Here is a 25,054-nt window from a genome sequence, read left to right as displayed (position 1 = left end):
ACAAGCATTTTACCTTCCACGTGACTTTTCCTTTCAAAATACCTAACTACAGCTTTTGTAATTGACTGTTATAAGGTAAATGCTCATGCTAAATCAAATGATGATCTAGCAGAGATGTCTTGACTAAAGCATTAGAGTCATGGAAAACTGCAGTTTTAGAAACTGCCTTTGGAAGGAGCATAGCTTTTAGAACTTCAGCTTCCCAAGACATAGTTAAGATTTTGCCTGTGCTTCAAGGAAAAACTAGGGGATGAGTCATGACTTGATGACTACTGGATACGTAGTCATTCTGGTGCCCCATCTGGGAGCTCACAAACTTGCGGAGGATTTCGCTTTAGAAAAAGACCAAGGGGGCGCCTGGGTGACTCAGTCAGTTAAGCATCCAACTGAACTTCAGTTCAGGTCATGATCTCATGGTTCATGAGCTCGAGCCCCAGGTTCATGAGTTCAAGCCCCACATCGGGTCTCTGCTGTCAGCAGGGAGCCTGCTTCAGATCCTCTGTCTCCCCTCTCCCTTAGCTCCTCCCTGACTTGTGCTCTCTCTCTCTCTCAAAAATGAATAAACATTAAAAGAAAAAAAGGAAAAAGACTAAGAAACAATAACAATAAAAAAACCCCAAAATACACCCCTGCAGTGCATTTACCAAGACCAGAGACTGCAAATCCACTTATGGGGCTGGATCAGTTGAGCTCTATAACACAGGGCTGGGTTGACCCAAGGGCAAGGGTGCCTGCAGCAAAGCTCTGGATGTTCTTGATTCATCACAGTAGAGCCTGGCTGCCTCTAGGAGCTCTTTCTGTGTTTGTTTCACAATGGCCCAATGTGGGAAAAAAATGGGAAAATGTTTTTTGCTAAAAGACAATCCTTGAGTGTGCAGGCAGGTATGTTTTTATTACAGTTTTATTCAGCTTGTTTCTTAGTTGACATACTTAATGTATTATATGATATATATATATATATATATATATATATATATATATCAGTACAGTATGGGCTTATTTCCTTTTCTGAACGGGTATATGTGTATATAAGATATCCTATATATTCTTAAAATATACACTTAATTTTTGGTGTATTAGTTGTGTAAAAAAATTACATGTACACATGTATTTTCAGATGTACGTGGATACTCTTACAAACTGATGTTTTGGCTGAGACACATTCAGCAGAGACAAGAAGGTGCTCCGCCAAGAGACATTCAATTTCAAAACTAAGTGGCAAATCTCACTGGCATCAGTGGGTGGCAGGGCTTAGGAGTTAGAGATTTAGAGAGAGCACAGCACCAGTTCATGATGGCAACCTCGAGTGCCAGCTCTCCTGCTCTCATTTCCTGTTTTCCTTCCCCACTTTCCAAGCCCAGACAGGTCTGAAACCACAATGATCAAACTAGGAGAGATGGGTAAAAAGCTAGGTGGGACGTGGGAAGTTTTGGACAGGTTCCCTTTCCCTACGTCAAGCCCAAAGGGATGGGGTGAAGGGAGAGGACAAGCTAAGATTTATGTTGAATTTAGACTTTGGGTTACTTCCTGAATTGGATAATCCTTGCTAATGGGTTGAGAGTGAGTGTTGAGTTTTAAAGAGATAACCAAGAGCATCCAGAAAAGTCATGAGGCCTTCCTAAATTCTGTTCAGAGGCAAGGGAAGCACTGGCTTGTAGGGAAGATTTAGAGTAAAGGAAGGCTGGAGATAAAAAGAAAGTTCCACAAATTATTCAATATACTGGTTATATTTGTTTTGTGATCAATACTGAAGTAGGTGCTTACTACTCAGGAACCACATGCAATATTAAATTCTGCACAATGGGAAAGAAACCAGAGCACTAAAGGGGCGTTAAGTCATACGCCTAGTGTTGGGCTTTTACTTTCTTCCAATTGTTTTTGGTTTGCTTATTAGGAAACAGCTAAACACTTGCAAATGAAGCAGCAATTTTGATTTGTCTTTGCAAATTGCACTTTTGCAGTTACACTATTATTGCCTAAAACGGTGGCCTAAAGCCCTGAGTGGGAAGCAGAACGGAAGGGATGAACTGAAATACTCCGTGAGCAGACTCTACGACTGCACTGTTGCTGCTCCCCCAGCCATTAAACTTATCTGCCCTTTTGTGGCTGCTGATGTAGAATTGGTATGTGACTTTGCATATTTGACCATGTTCACAAATCAGTCATAGTGATTCCTGAATCTTCCATTGCTTTGTGACTCTTTCCACTCCCTTATGAGCATAAATGATTGTGGCATACAATCAGGGGAATCTGCAAAACACTGATTTTAATTTCTATTTCTTGTTTTTAGGTTATGCATAAGACTATGAAGACTGACTTTGGTTCAGAAATGTGGCCAACCTGCAGGAGTGCAGTTTTGACATTGTGGCCTGATTGTCTTTCCCTTCGTCCTATCTCAAAGAGTTTTTCATTGCACAGAATGCACCATGCATAATTAGCAGCTAGGACACAGAGTACCTAATCACACATTTGAGTAGTGGCAATTCTAGCAGAGCAGATCTTGTCAAGCAGCGGGCTTTCTGAGACCGTTACAAACCACGCCCCACACCTATTCTCCCCTTACCTCTTCAGTGGTGCTGGAGAAGGGCCGAGTAGTCCAGGGGACCCAAGATGTCTCAGTCATTCCAGTCGTCTGCAGACTGGGGTGCTGTGTCTGTCTGCTGTGGCGGCTGTCGTGTTCTGTTGTACTTCTGGTGAAGGCCTCTGTGGTATTCCTAATAAGGTGTTCCGGGCTATATGGAACTGCATTAAAAGTGGTGGGGATTTGGGGTGGAGCCGTGTTTCTAGCGCTCCTTACCGAAACTTCTGCTCCCAGGCCAGCTGAGGTAAAGAAAGGACAGTTGCTAAAATTACCTTCGTGTTTTGTGGAGTCTTCACATAAAAGCAATTTGACTTCAGAAAAAGCAGGCCTGTTTCATAACAGGCATGCGGATGAGCTTCAGTGATATGAAAAATTCAAGATCTTGGAGTGTGACAATGCTAATTTCCAGTCCACCCATCCTTTGTCCATCTATCATAGGGTCAGGGGAGTTGTAGAAACCGCTACCAGAAAACCTCAGTTCTGCATAGAAGATAGAATTAAATTTACTCTCTGAGCATTTAGGGAGTCATGAAATTGGCTTCAGGGGGTCCATGAATCTCGAAAAACTTTATGCCACGTCCTAAATATATGTCCGTGTATAGTTTTTTCTTGTGGGAGACTTTCATAGCTTTCATTCAACTTCTCAAAGGGGTCATTGGACAGAATGCCAGGCTGAGAATCACTGCTAACAACTTGCCTAGCTTCGTCATGCAGATGGACGATTCCTGGGAAAGCAATGACTTTCTTTTACCACAGAGCCAACTGTTTCCAGTCCTAATTGTGTGAGCACCAAGTCCTGGGACAGTTGTAGTTTGAGCTCCCTATCTTCTGTAATTGATTTAAAACTTATGAACTGGTGAGACTAATGTATAGCTTTACTTTGCAAGGCTGAATTGCCAATACTTAAAAATAATCGATTTGCAAATTAGGTTCACCTAACCATAATTTTAAAACGTGCTCTCCATCTGTTGGGGATCTCGCTAACATACAAATTCTGGTTGAGTAAAAGTTGTCAGAGACCGCATCCCTCACAAGTTCTCAGGGCATGCCAATGCTGGTGTTGATGGTCTTTGGACCACACTTCAATTAACAAGACCTGGAGAACAATCGTATTAAATGAAGCGTTGGAAGGGACTGTAAATTATGGACTGAGGGGTATGTTTAGATGCTTCTATCAATTTCATTATGTGTCACAGTTTCCTAGGATATAAAATCTTGCCCAGTTAGATAACTATAATTTTGAAAAGTTTCTGGTTTAAAAACTGGCAGAAGGAAGATTTTATTTTTTACTACTCCTTTAGTGGTTCATTCAATCGACTATTTCTTAAGCAACTACTATGTGCTAGGTGAAGATCTAGGTGAAGGATTGCATTTTCCCTGTTCTGGTCCACCTTTCTGAGCCCTCTTTTGAATCTCATTTATTTCCATTCCAATTTCAGTGGACATATTTTGTATGATAGCATATATAAAGAAGAGAGGGATAAGGCACAGAAAAGAGGATAGAAATGGAAAAAGTATTTTTAAAATTTAGTAAGATAAAAAAGTATCACCAATTCTCTTAAAGGTTAACAAAATAATCATGACTGTATTAAGCACCCTTTCTTTGAGATGTGGAAAGTTGTGCAAAGTACCCTGTACATGGGGTTGCCAGGTTTAGCAAATAAAAATATATGATGCCCAGTTAAATTGGAGTTTCCAATAAATAACTAATAATTCAGAATATTTAGCATATGTCAAATATATAATATTACAAAGGTTATATTATATGTTACATATTATACTGGGAATGTACTGACATTAAAACGTTGTCATTTATCTGAAATTCAAATGTAATTGAATGTTCTGTATTATAGCTGGCAAACCTACCTGTATATCTACTAGGCCTAGACTTTAATAGATTTTTGGACATTCCTGTTAGTTTCTGTTTGTTTTTTCCTTCTGAATCATATGCCATTGCCATTGCGCCCAGGTTACTACCCTGAACATAGACCAGATTTATTTATCCCTGGGATGTTTTCTATATGACAAACCCAATTGTTCTATTAGCAATATTCCTTTATAATAAACTCCAAAAAGCAGCCTTAATTTTGCAGTCTTAATTGGATTAAGTGCTTGAATGTTCCTTCAAGAAGACATTTGTCTATTGTTGGGGTATAAAATTTTCTGTACGTAGCGATTGGTATTTTAGTTATTTTTGGGCTTTGACCAATGCTGGTCCTCTGAGTTGATTACCACCTATGACATTTTTAGCTTTTAGACCCTCAAAAAAAATTTAATTATGGGGTTAAGACAAAAACAAACTTCCAAATACATAGTATGTAATTATGTGTCTTAACATGTCAACCTATGCTTGTTACTCTTTACTGAGGAGGAGATGGTTAAGTTCTTGTTCTAAGAACTTTTTTTTATTCATCAAGTTACATGATTCGTTCAATGGATGAAACAAGAATCTCCCCAAATTAGATAAATGATCAAAACACTCTTGCAATTTCTGTGTAAGTAACATAGCTTATTACCATCACATGTAGCTTTGGAACATCTTATGGAAAAAAATTCAGTCTTCTGAAATTGTCTTTAACCTTCTAAGTGTATTTTTAAAACACTCCAAACAAGTCCATTTTACATTTTAGACCACTACCTTTTTTTCTAAAGAGAAAAAAAAAAGAATATCCAAGGTCGGTACCCCTTCATTTTGTCACTGTGTTTTTAACCTGTGCTATTTCAGAAGCAGGAAAGAAGCTTTAGTCTTAACATTTAGTTTCCAAATTTCGTGTGTTTTAAAGCAGTGGCCTGCAAACTGTGGTAGGCATCAGAATCCCCTTTGGAGCTTTTTAGAATATTGAAGCCTTGGCCCTTCACTAGGAGATTTGGTGTGGGACCCAGCACCTGCATGTCTAACAAGTTTCTCAGCGATTGTAATATATATCTAACTATAAGGTTTTATCCATATACTCAATATGAGCCAAACTGAATTCTAATCATTCTTTACGTGGGTATTGAAGGGTTTAAAGTAGATGGAAGGCAAGAAAATCCATTCTAGAAATATATACGGCAATCAAAATATGCTGATCTTTTCATCTCCTGAACTCTGTTGAAATGGGTGCTATGAAATTATATTGAAAATAGTATATCCTTGAATGTTTTGGTATCTATAAATTCTTCTGACATTCTTTAAAAAGGTATATGCATTTTACAGTTCATGAAAGAGCAAGATGTGTTTTGACAAATGCAAGGAAAAGTTCTTACACAATGGAACAATATGTTGAAGCTATTTTTAAAAGCTTTATTGTACTATTGCTGCCACATTGTTTCCACTTTATGCATAATTCCCCTTAGAATACAATTCGAGATAAGGTATATCATCCTGGATACTATTTAAAAGATTTTAGCACTGAAGTTGCAGATAGCGCAACTGTAAGATGATTTTCGATGACTGTACCAGGTCAGGATGATATTTTGAATATATTTTTTAAAAAAGCAACATGTATTTTAGTTTATTAATTAGTCTATGAGTAGCTCAGATATGATTAATAATACAAATGTGATTTTTGTATAATGATAATAAAAATACACGATCTGTTAGTTTCCCTCCTTTAAATGATATGAGTAACTTTCAACCATGCTGAAAAAAGAATAACTTGGACAGAACTTATTTAGGAGATAGAAAATTTCAACTATATTGGGACTCTCTTTTCTGTAAGAAGAAGCCAAATATAATATGCCTTTTAAAAGTGGGCAAAAGGTCTGGAAAAGAGATAATAAATGAAACAGAATATACCTTAGAAAAAGGAAGTTTTATGCATATATATTGTACATTAAGTATATTCCACAAGACTGGGCGAGAATAAAGTGAAGTGAAAGGGATATGAGTTATAATAGACTAAATAATTTTTAGAAATGCTGAAAAGAATAACATTTTAGAAAGTGTGATCAATAAAATAAAGGGTGCATAAGAGAAGACCTATCTAAAATTTGAGAAAGTGAACAAGGATGCGAGAAGTTTGTGGAAAGAGATACCAACGAGGGGGAATTTGTAAACAATGGGCGACATAACAAATCAGAGAATTTCAGAGGTCAATTTTTTTTTTTACAGACTTAAGAAAGAGCCAAGATTAGAAATAAAGAAAATTAAGTGGAAGTTGACATGGCATAGGGAAACATCAAAGCAGAGCATGGTAAAACATTTAAAGTAAAAAAAAAAAAAAATGAAAACTTAATGAAAGCAATACTTTTCAATAGCCAATTATTATTCAACTACTATACTCCGAGTTGCGTTAGGAAGATGTGCCTGGTTTATCCTAATGTCCTATGTTTTCTTTGGGGACATGGATATATATTAGATGATGGGTACAAGGAAACTATGCTGGATGGGGGAGAAAGAATGGCTTTTAACTTCATTGCTACTAGGCTGTGGGAGAGGGATGCTGAGGCAGGTACTACTTAAGCAAGGTCAGGAAAATGGAAGACGGAAAGTGGGTGAATAACTTGGTGTGCCCCCAGCTGACTTGTCCATTCAGCACAATAGGCACAGTACCAAGGGCCCGTGACGTTAAAAAAAATAATTTAATTAGAAAATTTTAAAAAAGGAAGAACTTTCAGAGTCAAAATGTTTGCTTAAATTTGTTTTTTTACACAATAGGGAAAAATGAGAATTTGGGGGCTCATGAAAATCTATGAAATCATTTTATTTAATTATTTATTTTAATGGAGGAAGGGGCCCACAAAGGGCCCATGAAAGTCACACACCGCCATGGATGTGCCTTGATAAGTTCATTGACGTGTCACAGGTTAAAAATGGTTGGGGGACTCTGGATACGGTGCTGGGTATTTTTCTATAATCACGTAAATCATATACCAGGAACCAATGATCATACGATTTCCAATGATCCCATAAGTAAATGGTCAATTGCGAGGCCCATGTTTTTATAATCTTGCAAGGAGAAAATAAACCCAATGGCAGCAATGCGGTCAAAGTAGGATCTGTACCCACAAAAGACACTGTTATTTTGTTTTGGTTTTTTCCTCAACTCTCTCTATTTACAAGCATTCCCACCAATCACTAAAGGAAGCAGCTTCTGTTAAGACCCTTTCTCCCAAGAGTATATACGGATATTACAGTGCTAATGCATTTTATTCCTTCACCCATGTTACTGCAATTAAACAATTATTTTAACCAGCAGTTATATCAAGTCTGTCAGCAATTGGTTTACTTCAGAAGCGAAATCTCTTTAAGGGATTTCACTAGCTCGGTCATGTTAGGGACACGTGAAAATATGTCTGCAAAAATTTTCCTGCCCTTAGGTAAATATGAGATTTGAGTTAGTGAATCTGTAGTAGATGTCACTAGAATGTTGAGTGGGTAGTTGACATCTTACATACAATGTTACTCCGCATTCAATACAAACACAGCTGAGTGAAAGTAACTGTTTATAAGTAGACACTTGGCATCCTTTGGAAAAAGTAGCCAAGTGATGGCCTGCATTTTGCACCTCTCATCTGGAAGGTCTGCTATGTTTAAAGAGTATGTAAATTAGAGATTTGGACCTCAGAATGCATTTTTACTCCTAAAGTAATATTCTTCTTCTTTTTTTTTTTAAAGTTAAAGGTGTGATTACATAAAATTGCAATATTATTGAACAGAATTTGGTTTTTCCTTATTCTTACTGTGTTATTGATAACTGCTTTGTGTTAATTTATGGACTAAGACTGAGAAATTATACACAAAGGATTTCTAAAAATCATTCTCTTAATTCAGTGACTCCAAGGATGTAGCTATACAATATAACACCAATATGTATGAAGAAAAATTGAGAAAGTCTGTCAATCACCTTTTTGTTTTATTGACACGTGGCCAAAGGTGTAAGTGTTTCCAAAGAGCTGGATATCTGGCACCTGACTGACAAAAGAATTTATGGAGGGAATGAATTTTTTCAATTTTTAGCCAGATACATTGGCATTTTGGAGACAATGTTTTCATTATTGCTCTTAAGACTCAGAATAGTAACTACTAGTGTCTAATTTTATAAATTGATTATAAAAGGATCATTTTTTTTAAAGAGTCTGTCTCCAGGTTCTCTTCTTTTATCCAAAATGAAGGCATACAATGTACTCTTTAAGGGACAGTGATTATTTGAGGAAATATGACTCTAGTATAGATCCTTCTCTCAAAAAACACATTAATTTTTGCATTGAATTTTTCAAAATGTTTATTTATTTTGAGAGAGAGAGTGCGTGTGAGTGTGTGCGAGTGGGGAGGGACAGAGAGAGTCCTAAGCAGGCTTATTGCTGTCAGCACAGAGCACGACATGGAGCTCGATCTCATGAGCTGTGAGATTATAACATAAACTGAGAGCAAGAGTCAGTCGCTGAACTGACTGAGCCACCCAGGCTCCCGTGCATTGAACTTTAATTCACTTCAGAAGCCTCCTCAATTCACCTTGTAACAGAGGAACTCTGAGGAAAGGGGAGGAAGAAGAAAAAAACATAGCTTCATGAGAACAGGGCACAGCTAAATTATGACAAAATCCAGTGAACACTCAAAGGATTGGGTAAAAAATATGCAAATTTTAAATTACCCTTAATTTTTAAAACACAGTTGCTTAATATGACTGGCAAGAATGTACAGTGGAGAAAGGGGAACTTTATAAAATTTACACACTATTGTAATTATTTACATATCTGACTTCCCCATTACTGTAAAGAATAAGACATAGTGATTCTCAACTTTGGCTGCACATTAGAATAATCTTAGAAGCATTTAAAGAACATGATACCTAGGGGCGCTTGGGTGGCTCAGTTGGTTAAATGACTGACTTTAGTTCAGGTCATGATCTCACGGTTTGTGAGTTCGAGCCCCATGTCGGGCTGTGTGCAGACAGCTTAGAGCCCGGAGCCTGCTTCAGATTCTGTGTCTCCTTCTCTCTCTGCCCCTCTCCCACTTGAGCTCTGTCTCTCTCTCTCAAAAATAAATAAACAAAAAACAATTTTTTAAAATATGATACCAAATTCAATTGGCCTAGAGGATGAGGCTTGGGCATTAGTATTATTTCAAAGTTCCCACTGTGATTCTGATGAGATGCTTGGGTTGAGAATCTCTGGTGTAGGGTACCCGTAGCACAAGCTCTGGCATATAGTAGATATTAGGAAATTATTACTTAAGTACATGAATGATATCATGAATGTTTCCTTTATGAAACAAATAGTTCAGATTTTTGACCTTCACAGATATGCTATCTTTTACCGAAGAACTTAATTAAAAAGTTCATATCTTATGAATGAACAATATGCATAATTGTGCTGTCAGATTATCATATTTAGTTATCAAGTCTTTCAAAAAGGTCATTTGGAGTCATTCATTGCAAACATCTAAATGTAATTTAATTTTTCACAGTGGATTCTCTAGCAGATCAATGAATGTTCATGCTACGGGTCAACTGATATCATGTGTATCTTTAATCAACAGTAAGTTTGAGATGGAGGAAAAAATTTGTCAACTTATAATTGTGTTCAAACATAAGTATTATACACGTGTATTCAAATATAAGATTTTTTTTTTGGTAGCACAATGGTGCAAATTTTTACTATGCTTTTTTCTAGAAGTCTATTTTTTCTTCCAACCCACATTCTTGGGCATGTTTTAGATATGGCACATTCAGAGATTAACTGTATATGGTCTATTTCATCCACTTACTTCTGAAGTGAAGTCCATCATCATTGGACAAGTTTTGCATGAAGGTCAAAAGAAATCATTTTCCATTAATTATATTCTATCTTGAACAATTCTCCACTGAATCCGTATTTACTTTTTTAAAGTTCTAGTGAAAGAACATACTGCTAATTAGGGTTTGATTGGAAGCTGGGAAAGAATCTCACTTCTTATGTTTAATGGTACAATGGGAATATTTATAATGTTTCTGTGTGTTTAGGACAGACCTTGCCCAAAGAACTTGCTCATGAAAGGGATTGTACATATTGGTGTTCTGTGCTATATATTCTCCGATAAGTTTGAATTTTCTAGCTGACTTTTATATTTTTGTCTTATTCTCATAGTGAGAAGTTAAGAAGACCGGGACTGTTAGGGCACTTGGGTGGCTCAATTGGTTAAGCATCCAACTCTTGGTTTGGACTCAGGTCGTGATCTCATTGTTTGTGAATCTGAGCCCTGTGTTTGGCTTGGTGCTGATGGTGCAGCCTGCTTGGGATTCTCTCTCTCCCTCTCCCTCTGCCCCTCCCTTGCTCCTGTGCATGTATTCTTCCACTCTCTCTCTCAAAAAAAAAAAAAAATGTTAAAAAAAATTAACAATAAAAAAAGACCAAGACTGTAATACTCAACTTCTATTGTAGAAAAGCCCATTGCATTCAGTTAGCATCTAATCAAACTCTTACTTAATTTACAAAATGGAGTGGCAGAAAGCTGTCCAAGGGATCAGCATCGTGAAAAAACTCATAGGAGCCTCAAACATAAACACCTAATAAAAAGATTTAAAAGTACAGTGAATGCTGATCCCCAAATGGGGTTATGGATCAAAATTATCTGGGGGACTTAAAAAAAAATCAGGTTTTAGTCCAAATTTCTTTTTTTTTTTTCAACGTTTTTTTTTTTTTTTTTTTTTTTTTTATTTATTTTTGGGACAGAGAGAGACAGAGCATGAACGGGGGAGGGGCAGAGAGAGAGGGAGACACAGAATTGGAAGCAGGCTCCAGGCTCCGAGCCATCAGCCCAGAGCCTGACGCGGGGCTCGAACTCACGGACCGCGAGATCGTGACCTGGCTGAAGTCGGACGCTTAACCGACTGCGCCACCCTGGCGCCCCTAGTCCAAATTTCTTGAAACAGAATCTTGAAGGTGGTAGGGGAGAAGAAATGATGGCAGAGATTGCTTCTCCTCCCCCGGGTCGGATTCTTATGTAGTCAACTGGGCAAAATTCTGTGGTTAAGCATTTGCAAAACACTGTATAATGGAAAGTACACTGGACAGGGAATTAAGACATTTGGGTTCCAATCAGACCTTTGCCACCAATTAATCTGGGATAATTCACTCAACCTTGATAAATTGCAATCTCCTCAATGATGGGCTTCTTTTCTAGAGAATTTCTCCAGTGACTTACAAGGTCCATTTGTACCTAATATCTAATGATTCTATTAGTTTTATCTTTCATGAATTCCTAAAGCATATCTCTACTATAGGAGTAAATAAGCAATAAAATGATTAAGTAAAATAGAAAATTAAGCTGTATCCACAATAAAATCCCCAGCACAGGATTGAACTGTGTGCTGCACCAGGAATTTGTGCACGTATATACAAGTTTTTACTGGATCTGTCATCTAGATTATATCCACCAATGGTCAACAAATCAGAAAACTCTGTGACAATGCACTGGTTCTTACCATTTCAAAAGTATGTAACCTCTTGTACCCCTAAACTTTAGTACAAAAAATTTGCAAAGGCACAATGTATTTTCCAGTCTTTCTCAAACACCATTTTGATGTTTTACTAGTTCCTCCTAATCAGAGAATTATCTACATCAGCAGAATTATTAATTTCCTGATCACTGGCTTTAGTCATTACATATGTATGCTGCATTTATGCCTAGATTTATATTCCTATATAATGGTATCTAACCAAAATGTCTACAGTGTGGTACAAAAGAGAAACTCAATAAATGTTTGTTTAATTAATAAAAGAAGCAAGGAAAGAAGGGAAGGAAAAGTAAGAGGTAAAAGGAAAGATGTTGGGCTAATTTAATGAGGAGGGCTTATTTAACAAGGATAATGAAGTTTTCCACATCAGTGGGAACCACATGATCCATTCCCATTAGCTTATGAATGTGCCATAGATAGGCATTGTGTTGAGGTAAAAAGATATCCCTTTAATGTGAAACAAACAAACAACATTGAGCAGAAGAACTTTCAGAATCAATTCTGAAAAGAATAGCTCACCTTTTTTTAAGCACAGGCTTCCATTCACTGGTTTTCCCTCCTTGTTGACATCAATTTTCATCCAGCTATGGAGGTATTTCCTGTCCTTCTTGACCACTACCTTGGAGCCTTGTTTCTTGAGAAAGAGAGAGGTATTTTCCACCTCAAGGAACCCTTCCTGCTCATGGCAAGTCCATCGGGGTGCCTGGTAGCAGTGGGTAGAGACAGCTGGTAGGGAAGGGCCACGAGAAGAGCTGGAGATGCCCAGGCACAGAGCAGATTTAACATGAAGGAGTTTTCCATCCTCAGTCCACATCCACTGCTGGTTCTGGCTGGTCCCATTGCACAAACCCACCACCACTCTCTTATTTTTGGAAAGGCACTCTTGTTTATGGACATGGACAATCTGAAACCCCTCTGGAAGATGAGATACTCATAAAGTACTATGTAGAAAATTATAAGGCCCATCAGAAAACAAAACATCCCACCCGCAAATCAGTCCAGTGAAAATACAAGGTTTACTTGTCTTTTGCTATTACTATCATTTCGAGTGAATAGTCCCAGATTCAACACACGTGATTTAAAATCCCAAGGCTGACATTGTCAAACTGTTAAAATGTCATACTTCGCTCCCTTTCTTTTACTTTCACATGGTTTAGGGAAGAAAACACACTTCCACTGAAATAATAAAAGGAAGCTTGAAAAAGACACCAAACCATCCAAAGAATATGGTGTGATATTTTAGCCCAATTATTAAATATATTGAAGTTATAAAAAGCTCCATTCCCCTTTTGACCATTATACTCTTTCCATCTCATCACCATCCCCCATTCTAAAAAAGCACCCCTTTTTCCAATTCTTAAGTTAGCACTGCAGTAGTATTTTTACATAAATTACATAATTTGGATACATGTTTAAAAATTAGATGTATTCATCTCAAAACAAAACAAAAATAAAACAAATTTTCCCACCCCTCTAAACCTTCTTAGCTAATAGTGACCAGTGAACGTATTGATCACAAATACAATTTCTTACAGTCCTGGAGAGAAGCATTTCTCTATATTGTGACAATCTCAAACAAAACAAAAAAACCCAGCATTTCTTGACAAAAAAAAATTAAACATCCAATTATTAAACATCAGTATTAAAAAGTGCAATGTTCTGGATCAGAAACCATTTTCTGAGCTTTTACTTAATTTGCTCTACTCTCCCATGAAAATATTCAGACGTTCCTTCCAAATAGCAACTTCCAAATAAAACACACCTCACTTCTTCACCTCCTTTAGTTATATCTCCTTATATTTTCCTTCTTTAACATACACAAAAAAACAAAACTATAACCTGATAAGGAAAAAACATGGAGAATGCCACAGATTGCCACATAAATCAGTTTCTCCTCAAGGTGCTTCACTGTCTCCTATAAAGATGCCATTTCAGGAGCTCTCCGAGTTATTAGGAGGACAAGAGGAGGCCATTTATTTTCTTTCAGAGAAAAGTCTCAGCAGAGTGGACAGAGCCGGCTCCTTTTATTCCCCCTCCTCAACGTCTTTGGTTAAACTGCCATGGAGACCTGGCTCCATTTCCGCCTTATTTCAGACACTTCAAAGGACAGAGACTCCTCTGCTGGCTATTGGAGAAATGCCCCAAGGGAGGCAAGCCTACTCACCTGAATTCCCAAAGATTAAGCAGGTAAGAATCGCCATGTAAAATTCAGCCTCCATTTTCCACTTAACAACTGTTCATGCTTTGCTTGGGGGGAAAAAAAATCTCCCAGATAAGAGAAGCAAAGACTAGGAAGGAAATGTGCCTTCGTGGTGGGGGGAAAAAGTCAGTGACGAGCACTTCCTCCTATTGAATTGTTTGGGGAAGTTTTACACCAGTGTCCTTTTGTCTGTTTCCTTAGAAAGAAGGGATTATGATTACCTCTCCTTTTTTTATGTAGAAAAAATTCTGACCTCCAGGAGCAGAATAAAACTTGTAAGTTTTCTCCTACATCTCTTTGGCACATGACTACTTCTTAGCCTCAAGAGGGAAGAAAAGAATTGTAATCTTAGTTAATTGAATGTTCCTAAAACATTACATCTCTTCAGGTGATATTGATTCTGCTGAATAAACACAAGTCATGTAATTTATGAGGGCCTATGACAAGTGATATAAAGACGTAAACATGTACTGTTTTATAATGATATGCTGGGAGTCTATTGAGGAAAACCACATAATGATGGCACTTCTAGATCATTATCCCTCAAGTGATGACAATATTACATTTAGAGACAGTTATCTCCACTGAAGAGGCAGAGACTAAAATTAAACCCATCTTATTACCTACTCCAGGCTTCCCCCAAAAGATAAGAGCTTCTTCCCAAGAGGAAAAAAAAGTAGATGCTTTACTCAATACTTAGTATTAAGAGTAGTTTATTGGCAGTATGAAACAAAGTCAACATAGCTGCTTTGAAAATTCATATTTGGGCAGAACATCTAGTGTTTGCTGAGTGCATTTTTTTTAACTTTATTTGTCTCTTGAGGATTAAAACCTTTCAGAAATTTAAGAATATCCATGGCAGCAACCTTTTGGAGAACTTCTGGAAATGGGACAGTTTACTTCATTCCCAAAGGGATCTGCCTTTTTTGGGGGGGGAGGGGAGAGAGATTCTAGGTAGATAGAATATTCAAAAATTCTTTCTTAGTAAAAGAGACACAGAGATTTAAAATTCTTGATACATCATAGTTGCTACAAATTTGTTTTTCCCTTTTAAAGTAAAATGACTCACAATGTAGAAATACAGTGGCTGGAGTTTTGGAGCAGAAACCACCTCTATGTCCAATAATAGAGAGTAAATACATATACACCCAGTGACAATCATTGTGCTCTGTAATTGATTGACAGGAGGTACTGATAAATACACATTTATAGGTAATATTATCAAGACACATTTCCATATAAAATAGTACTGCTTTTGATTTTTTTTTTTCAAAAACAAGGACTTATTTGTGAAAAATCCATTATCAATCACTTGCGACCTTAACGGCAAGATTCTGGTAACTGAGAAAGGTAATAGCACTTAAAACAGGAACAGTTTAACAGCTGACAGTCCATTCACAAGACAGATTTTGCAAACATTAAAGCATCTAAACACATAATAATAATTTCTTCAGCAGCTTCTCCAGTTGTCATCTGATGACATACATCACCGAGTATTTCATCCGTACATTCTGTGTGGCAGGTAGTCAATACAGACAAAACAAAAGTCTCCTTAGCTGTGTGAGAAATCTATCATACCTCCATCAGCATAGGACCTTCAAAATAACTTAGGGGATGCTTACAAATGCATTCATATACACAAGAGGCTGGCAGTCTTTAATTGTGTTGCCATCTTCCACAATCCGTGCCACAGCTTGGCTTCAGGACTTCTCTTTTCCTTCCATTGCAGGAAGTTCCTTCCAGAAGCCTCAGGTGGGTAATTGATTAACTACCCCTAGAGATTGATGGTCTGGTAAATCTTCAGAGAATCACTGGACAGTTTCTGCTGAAAGTCTGCTCTCATACAGGCACAGAGCATGATGTACAAATTCATACTGCTCACTAGTTTGGACCATTCCACCCCTACAAGAAAGAGAATACAGTAACTTCTTATTGCTAACGTCCTGCAGTCTTAAGAGACTATATCCAAGCTAGGGTATTATGCCAAAGACACAGAACTGTTGACCTGGTGAACTTAATATGCTAATGTGTATAAGGAGATTATCACAGTGCCTGGTATACACTAGACGCTTAATTAATTTTTGCTACATACCATTACCGGGGAGGTGGTACTGCCTACTGGGTAAGTACTTAGATTTTCGGACCACCCAGGCTGAGCTGAAATCTCTCCTATACCAATTCTTAGCTGTGTGATCTTGGGCAAGTTCCTTAAAACCTTTTATGTTTCAGTTTCCTCCTCTGTTAAAGTGGAATGATAGTACCTATTGCATAGTATTCTTGTGAGCGTTAAGTGAATTCATATATCTAGAGTGTTAGTATCACTTCTCAGGTGGCTTATAATTCATCTCGTGTTAAAATGGTTTATATACTTGGATTAAAGTTGAAGCAGGTTCACCAAACAAACTCAACTGTGAGGTGTTGCTCTTTGTACAAGTAGAAAGAACTATCCTGGAATGGTCTCATTGGGTATGTGATATAGAAACAACCTTAATCTTTAGGTGTGGTATGCTGGGTATCTGAATACAATAGTGGGCGGGACATTAAATGAGTTGGAAAAAGGGAATTGCTTTTTTCCCTTTGTTATCAACGTTATCATTACTAGTTACTCAGGGTACCTTTTGTTCCTGGATTAGTAGAAGGCAGCTACTTTCCTGAGAAATATTGATGATGCTTCTCATTATACTTCTATAGATAAATTAATTATATCACATTTTGCTCTTTATAATAACAGTTCTTTTACCTGGCAAAGCTACTGACAGTAATGTAAATGCTACTTATTGTTCCTGCTCACTGAATAACAGAATCACTGTTAGTAACTATTTGATGTCTTATAAAGTCTCTATAACCATACAGTCCTACAACTGATTTCATTATTTCATTATTTATTTACTTATTATTGAGAAAGAGGGGGTACTAGTGTGTAAGGGGCAGAGACAGGGAGAGAGAGAGAATCCCATGCAGGCTCTGCACTGTCAGTGTGAAGTCTGAAGCAGGGCCGAGCTCACCCCAGGCGGGTCTCCGGTTCACCGGATGTGGGGCTCCAACTCATGAACCATGAGATGACCTGAGCCAAAGTTGGATGCTTAACTGACTGAGCCACCCAGGAGCCCCACAACCCATTTTAAAATTACGTTTTAGCCAGTTCTTCCAAGAGGTTGTTACCATTCAAAATAATTAATTCTCGGCCATGTAAGCACTTCAGCTTTAAAAACAAGATAGACTACCTCAGTGTAATGTGATTTCTGGTTAATGGTAATAACTGAAACTGAGCTTGTATCTATGTTTACTTGTCAACCTCTATAAATATAAGCTTACAAAACATTAAAATATTAAGCCTTCTCTCCTCTACGCAGTGATGTTATTAAGTGAGTGAGATTTCACCCTTCTAAATTAAACTAAGCAGGTTGACATGATGCCAAAATGATGTATTTGGCAAGAAACAAAGAGGTAAATTTCAGTGATAGCAACTTAATGGCAGAAGTATTTCATTGGTCTTTCCCCCCAAAACTATACATTTTGTTGTATTGAAGGCAACTTTCTGGCCAATGTGTTCCTTGGTCACAAGTTGACAACAGAAATGGCAAACTGAAGATGTGGTTTTTCTTCTTCTTCTTAGCTGGATGGTAACATCTGGGCACACCTCAAACCACAGGAGGTGTCCAAAAGATGTTGGCTTTGGCTGTGATGCTTAAGAGACACAGCCATAGTAAATAGCAGGGCAGCTCCAGGAAGCTGAGAGGTACCTCCCTTTACCTGGCTTCACACAGCTCAGAGAACCATTAGTTTTCCCCCTTAAACTGCTGATGGTTCAATGTGGGGCCTTATATGTGGCTCCATCTCTTAGGCTCTCCTCTATGAATTTCGTCTCACCATTTACCTCACTTTGAGGTAAGCTCTTCCCTTTCTTGTCTGTTCTGGTGAGCAGTGGTATTTACGTGTCCAACTGGTGAATGAACAAAGACATGGTCCAAGTTTTCATACCCATGTTACCCCCAAGTGGGTCAGCAGCATATCTTCTTGCTCAGAGTATATTTTCTATGACATTCTGTTAACTAAGTCAAGATTGTTTCTGCCAGCAAATATGGGGGAGATGGGGAAACAAACTGATTAGGTGTAGGCTAGCAAAATCTTGTGGGTATGCAGGTTTAAGGAAGGTATATGAGAAATTATTACTTCCCACCTAATCTGGAAAGCATTTTCAGCAGAGTGATTCAATTTATGCCAATTGCCGGCACAATGTAGGCTTTCCAGAAGGGAGCAGTCTACATGGCATATGGTCAGCTAGTTTCTGCTGGAATGCTCATGGGGAGGTGAGAGGTCTTAAGAAGCAGCCTTTCCCAAAGTTGCAGGAAAGCTTCTGAAGAGAGAAAATGAATCTGCTCCTATCTAACTTTCACCCCATTGGTTGAACTGAAATAACCCCAAAAAAAGTCTAAAGACTCCCTCTTGTAGTCACACAATAGCTTTCTAAATGCTGGAAAACAACCATCAAAGTCCCGTAATCTTTTCTTCTCTAGACTAAACATCCTGTGGTCCCTCAATATTTCTATAAAGTTCGGTTTCCCGGTCACCCACCAATCTAGTCTCCTTCGTCTATAGGCCATTTTATCAAAGATGACCTTCTTACAGTGTTGTGTCTACTCCTGACAGGATCTAGTCACTGGGAATATTTTCTCCTTTGAGCTGCATGTCATAGGCCAATGAGCTTGCATTTGCAGGTACATCAGATGATAAGATCTCATGGTACCCATCTGGTGCCTGGTGCCCAACAACACTTTTAAGATATCGAGTGAAGGTTTGGGCTTATGAAGTCTGCAGGATTTTTTTTGTTTGTTTGTTTGTTTTAATTTTGAGTGTGAAAGTTACAGTTTGCTCTCATCCTGTACTTAAGCTATTGACTTTTTGAAACTAAGTGCAGGATTTTCTAATCAGTCCTATTAATTTCAACTTGTTGGTTTCAGCACAAAGTTTTTATTTACTGTCATCATGATTTCTATCATTCAATATATTAACCTTTCATTTCTTACTCCCAGCTTTATGTCTTCCAGATATTTAAGAAGCATGCTTTATTTCTTTTTAACTGTCATTCATAATGGAGGAGGAAAAGACCGGGCCAAGGTGGCGTCTTTATTATAAGTCATTTGCTATCATGTGATATACTGTCTATCCCATTCCAAAATTGTTTCTAACTAAGTTGTAGGTCCTTTAAAGATAGGCATAATGTTATAGCCTTCTCATATTTGCAACAATGAAAAGCACTTCCTAGTCTTAAGTGAATGCCTGTCATGTAGATTACTCAGGCCATGCTATTTTCATGTCATAAGAAAGCAGATAAACTCTGGGCTAAAAGAAGGCAAAGGGTATTACAGGATGCATTCACTGGAGTCTGGCTCAAATTCAGGAACTCATCACAATTATCTCTGAAAATATTTGGTAAATATCTAATTGCATATAGTGGAATATAGAATACTCTGTTGATCTTTGTAAGAATTTAAAATTTAGGATTACCGTGCAGATTTTACACAGTCTTTTTATAGATTAGCCACGGTAAAAATAATACCCAAGAAGCTAATGTAGTGCCTGCATGCAAAATGCAGTTATACGAGAAGTGAATAATGCCAGATTATACAGAACCCTCAGGAGAGCCCTGTAATAGTTCATCCTCTAGGAGAGCTCTGACTTGGTTGTTAGGTACCTTTCAGGTCAGACAGGGCTAGATGGACTTGCTGAAGTCTGGATCCATACAGTGATGTACAGTTTAAAGTATTTTTTAAAAATGTTTTTATTTATTTTTGAGAAAGAGAGTGTGAGTAGTGGAGGGCCATAGAGAGAGGGAAACAGAGGATCTGAACTGGGTTCTGCGCTGACAGCAGCAAGCCCAATGTGGGGTATGAACTCACGAACCCATGAGATCATGACTTGAGCCGAAGTTGGGCACTCAACTTAATGAGCCCCTGAGGTGTTCCCCACCCCCCACCCCCCAACCACTGATGTAAAGTTTAAAACACATGCTGGTCTTTGAAGGTAAGAAGCAGGGATGCTCTTTTCATTTCTTTAAAAATCATCCTCCAACTTCCTTTTAAAGAGCAGGCACTGGGGGCACCTGGATGGCTCAGTTGGTTGAGCTTCCAACTCCCGATTTCAGCTCAGGTCATGATCTCACAGTTTGTGGGATCCAGCCCCCTGATGGGCTCTGCACTGACCGCATGGAGCCTGCTTGGGATCCTCTCTCTCCTTCTCTCTCTGCCCTTCCTCTCCTCAAAATAAACAAATAAACATTTAGGGGTGGCTGGCTGGCTCAGTCAATAGAGCATCTGACTCTTGACTCTTGGTTGTGAATTCGAGCCCCACGCTGGGTGTAGAGATTACTTAAAATAAATAAATAAATAAAAGTCTTTAAAATAAAAGGATTAAAAAAGAGAAGAGCAGGCACTAAAATGATCTTTGGCCCCCAGGAGATCATAGTTTAAACTCAACCAAGGTGGATTTTAAAAGACTTCCGTGCTGATCAATATGATGCTTCAGTGGAGAAGGCCTATGGGGCCCAAAATAGATGGACCATTGTGAATCAGGCAGCATGCCCCACCATTACTTAATACATTGTATTAAAGCATCATCTCTCCTGGAGAATCCTCTTTAGGTACGAAGCTACTTCCCAGAGTTCCAGTTCCCAGATCAAAAACAAACAAGGTTCAATACCTACTGCCAGAGCAGGAATTAGTTTACCAAAAAAGAGTGGGGGAAAAAAAGCCCCAAGAAACTGGGGCAAAGGGACCAGTGAGTTATGAAAGTGACTGTGGCTCTGAAAGGTTTGGAATACCGAGGTGTCAGGTTCATCGCCCGTAGGGACTAAAGTGTGTTAAGACAGAAGACACCATACACTGTTGTTGAGACAAATCCTTTCTCCAACACTTACTATCTGCTTTACCTTACTACATAATTTTTGCAGTACTCAGTTTTCTCATCTGCAAAATGATGAGGTAATAACATAATGGTGTCTACCTCATAGCATTGTTGTGAGAAAGCAACGGGACAATCCATTCAAGATGCTCTGCGCACAGCAGAGCACATACAGATACCAAGCTGCTAGCTATCGTCGTTGTTATTGTTACACTTTGCTGGTATCTGGTGGAACAGGACTGCCTGAAAGGCTCTGGAATGGGACCTCTGAAGGCCTTGGAAAACTCAGAATACACCTGGCAGGGAACACAGTATTGCCCTGGTTGGGCAAGCTGAGATGGAAAGGTCCAAATATGTTTCTAAATATTAACCAGCCTAGAAGTCTGCTACAGTAGAGGCAGGTGATGTCATATAAAGAAGTGGGCTTGGAGTCTGACAGATTCACGTTTGAATCCTTGCTTTTAAATCTCCTCACTGTATGATCCTTCCCAGCTGGGCTTTCTTCGCTTAAAAATGACACTAATGACAAACCTCAGCAGATTGTGAGGATTAAATTAGTCAGACCATATCAATCTCTAGACAGAGGCTCTTCGCAGAATTCTTAGCAGCCCACGGTTCTGCGGTGGTGCTTGAGGGGCCATGGCAGGGTGGAGGAGGGGCTTGGGTTTTAGGACTAGCTCCTAATCCTGGTTTTGACCAAGGCAGTTGTGTATTTTATTTTATTTTATTTTATTTTATCTTGTTTTATTTTATTTATTTTTAAATTGGCTTTCAATGTTGGTGCTCTGTGGAAGATTTTGTCTTCCCATTATTTTGTTTCCTATTGTTCACCAAAAAAGTTTGAAAACCACTGGCTTGGCAAACTGTATTTACCTAGTAAATTTTCAAGTTTTGCAAGGTTTAAACTGGGCAATACATAAAACGCTTAGCACAGTGATTGTTATTTAGTGAGTACTAAATAAATGCTACATATTATTTTTCTTATTCTTCTGGTAAGTGCTTAGCTGACGCGGTGCCTGGGGTGATCATGCGTCTGGTTTGCTTGGGATAGTCCTGGTTCACTCTTCTTGTCCTGTGTAATTGCTAATAGAGCCACCCTTCACTGACAGGAGTGCCTTGGTCTGGATGATCAATTATTTGTTCACCCTAATTCTGTCCCGTTCCATGCTGTGGAAGAAAGTCATTCCTTTTATCACAGAAGTGGTATTGGTTGCCTGCCTCTGACGTATACCGCCCTCTAGAAATGTCAAACGTCTCATATCACATCAGCCCCACCAAACACAAAAACCAGTGTCTTCTGTCTCCATGCAGGGAAGCACGTAGCTGTGTCAGCTGGGGGTAGACTCAGGTTGGAAGGAAAAGCAATGTCGTTTTTTCCCTTTGCTACTAAGAGGGTGTGTTGAAAAAAACCAACCCAGATGCCCAGGAGAGAGATTTGGTTTTTCACATGTTAAAATTGTGACCTTTTGTGACTATTAACTCACACATACAGACAGCAACAGCCTTTCCTGCTGCACCGCCCAGCGCGTATCCGGTCTAATCAGTAGACAGAAGAAATTCTGCAGCGGTGACTCACTTCTGGGCTAACAATGGACCTTACGCTCCTTGGCTTTTTATTATTTTTGAATCTGGAATTCTTTTGGTAAAGTTTGGTACAGTAAATTTAGAACAAAAGGTGTGGATGTTAATGTGCCTCATGGGTAAAGCTTCGACAGCTTGGGCGTGAGTCAAGCCAGGCTAATGTCTGCTGCTGTAACTCAGGTGTCTTGAACAAAGGTTTTCCCCCGTGTCCTTTATATCGTATCAGGAGGGAGAATTTAAACATAAATGTTCTGACTGATTCTGAGCAGATATTTTGACATAGACATTTTCTCTGGAGTAGCTGTGTTCCAAAGTATGTGTAGGGCATAAAAGCCAGCACAGACCCAACGATAATTCAGTCATAATTCAATGGTTTAGCATATCTTAAATTCCATTTTTTCCCTGAAAATTAACCAATTTTCTTCTGAACACCCAGGTTAATACTCAATTAGCTCTAAGCTGAGAAGGAGGAAAAGGTTGTCCTGGCAACCACTTGGGAGATTCATTTGGCATAATGTGTTCTTTAAGAGGACCTCTTGTAACAGTCTTAGAAACTGTGATGTCAGGTAAATAAGTCCATACCAGTCCCCGGGGCTTTATCCTTAAGTTTCCTTAAAAGAAGTAAACCAAAATGTTCAATTGCTGATCTTCAAATGAGATCTTTGAAATCCACTAATTAATGGGAACTTTGGAATGAGTCGGGAATGCAGAGAGATATGGAGAAATGTAAGGGTAGGGTTGATAAAAATTATATGAACAGGTGGAAATTTTAGCTTTGGAATTATTTTAAACAAGTTTTGGAAACAAATAATACTTTGGGAACACATATTAGCCTAGAAAACTGATGGCTTATATATTCCTCCTCTTGGATTGTTATAGTTTAAAAAAAAAAAGAAAGAAAATCATCACACTAAAGTGATTAATCAAAACATTTAAACAATGATATGACGCACACTGGAAGCACTTTTCTATCCTGTCTGGGAAGCCACAAGCAAGGTTTTTGGATGTCATTCCAGTTTAAGGCCTCCAAGGTAAGGATGTACAAAGACAACAGCAGATTTCACCACTGACTCTCTAAAAGGAGGATTAGACAGATTGTTTCCTGTTTCTGGGGAAGGAAAAAAAAAAAAAAAGAAAAAAAAAAGAAAAGAAAAAAGCCTTGAGACTGCATATTATTTTATGTGCTTCACTTCCCAAATTCTGTTTTCAAGTTCTTCCAGTGTCCAAAGGTGCCAAATGAGATTAAGAGAAATATGATGAGGAAGAAGTTGTTCGAGGTCAACCTGCAAAGGAACACGTTCCTTTCATCCTTGCCTAGATGTCTTCAGATGGCCACGTATTGTTCCTGAGTCATTTTCTATGTGCATGGGAGGCATTTTCTGAGTTTTTAAAAAATTTTTATTATTTTTAAATTAATTATTTGTTTTTTAGAAAGAGAGAGAGGGGGGCAGAGAGAGTATGCCCGTGCAAGCGAGTACAGGAAGGGCATAGGAAGAGAGAGAATATTCAGCAGGCTCAGCGCTGAGCCTGATGCAGGGCTCAATCCCACAACCCTGGTATCATGACCCGAGCCGAAATCAAGAGTCAGGTGCACAATTGACTGAGCTACCTGGGAGCCCCCTGAGTTTCCTGGGCCATTTTGTTACTAAGGATTGTTACTGTTTTTTAAAGGGACAGGTTTATTTCTCATACTTACTGTGTAAATGGCCTTTCACTATGTCATACTGCAAAACCTCGGCACACACAAGCCTAAATGAATTTCTTGCAGCAAGAGTTAAATATGGTAAAACCTGGTTGGTTTAGCTTTAACAGCAACTAAAGTTCTTTAGATGGTATAGACACAACAATTTAGTGATATTTAAGGTTAGAAGATTTAAGCAAGATATGGAATATCTAACTAATAAAACATGATTACATTGGGCTCAGTTTAGTGCCAATGCTATGGGCCCTTTTTTTTCACCATAAGTTTTGAAAATTGTTGACCTATGTACGTATGGTAATTTCTATTAACAGGAAAATATGACTAAACAAAATCCTTTTTCGTCATGCTGGCCAATAGAAAGTTCATTGTATTTATCATATTCAGATATCAATAATGATCTAAACTGAAACCATCAGAGATAAACAATTTTCCCTGGTTTATACAGCATCTAGTTCAGGGTCATTGTCAAAGGCAGGATTAGAATGTGAACTTCCTCTCAATTTGTGTTTAACCCAATTTAGTCTCCCACTCCAGAAAACAACAGTGTTTTGGGAACCAAACAAATCCAGAATTTAGCCTATCTAATTAGAGAAAAACTGGAAGTTCAGTTCAGAATGTTTAAAAAAAAAAAGACAGTCAAAATTTGTCATGTGACTTTGGATATATCATTC

The 25,054-nt window shown here is 38.3% G+C and overlaps 2 protein-coding genes across 6 annotated transcripts in view; both read right to left on the bottom strand.

Annotated features, from left to right (window-relative positions):
* The window catches only part of PTPRB (protein tyrosine phosphatase receptor type B), a 118,928-nt gene extending 104,640 nt beyond the window's left edge, over nucleotides 1–14,288 (bottom strand). For 2 of the 3 annotated variants that reach the window (XM_019455094.2, XM_019455092.2), the window contains exons 1-3: nucleotides 14,165–14,288; nucleotides 12,520–12,915; nucleotides 2,564–2,820 (exon numbers count right to left, since the gene is read on the bottom strand). In XM_019455094.2, coding sequence (XP_019310639.2) covers nucleotides 2,564–2,820; nucleotides 12,520–12,915; nucleotides 14,165–14,219 — 708 coding nt within the window. In that variant the 5' untranslated portion in view covers nucleotides 14,220–14,288. The remainder of the gene's footprint in view (nucleotides 1–2,563; nucleotides 2,821–12,519; nucleotides 12,916–14,164) is intronic. The other variant, XM_019455096.2, reaches the window with a different exon arrangement.
* Nucleotides 14,289–14,896: 608 nt separating this feature from the next.
* PTPRR (protein tyrosine phosphatase receptor type R) overlaps nucleotides 14,897–25,054 on the bottom strand; it is a 243,175-nt gene continuing 233,017 nt past the window's right edge. For all 3 annotated transcript variants that reach the window (XM_019455098.2, XM_019455099.2, XM_019455100.2), the window contains one exon: nucleotides 14,897–16,102. In XM_019455098.2, coding sequence (XP_019310643.1) covers nucleotides 16,009–16,102 — 94 coding nt within the window. In that variant the 3' untranslated portion in view covers nucleotides 14,897–16,008. The remainder of the gene's footprint in view (nucleotides 16,103–25,054) is intronic.

The sequence above is a fragment of the Panthera pardus genome, unplaced genomic scaffold, assembly GCF_024362965.1.
Source record: "Panthera pardus isolate Hobbes unplaced genomic scaffold, ASM2436296v1 HiC_scaffold_6, whole genome shotgun sequence".
NCBI classification, from domain to species: domain Eukaryota; kingdom Metazoa; phylum Chordata; class Mammalia; order Carnivora; family Felidae; genus Panthera; species Panthera pardus.
Note: the sequence above shows the minus strand (reverse complement) of the source record. Positions and strands in the feature narration are given on the sequence as shown.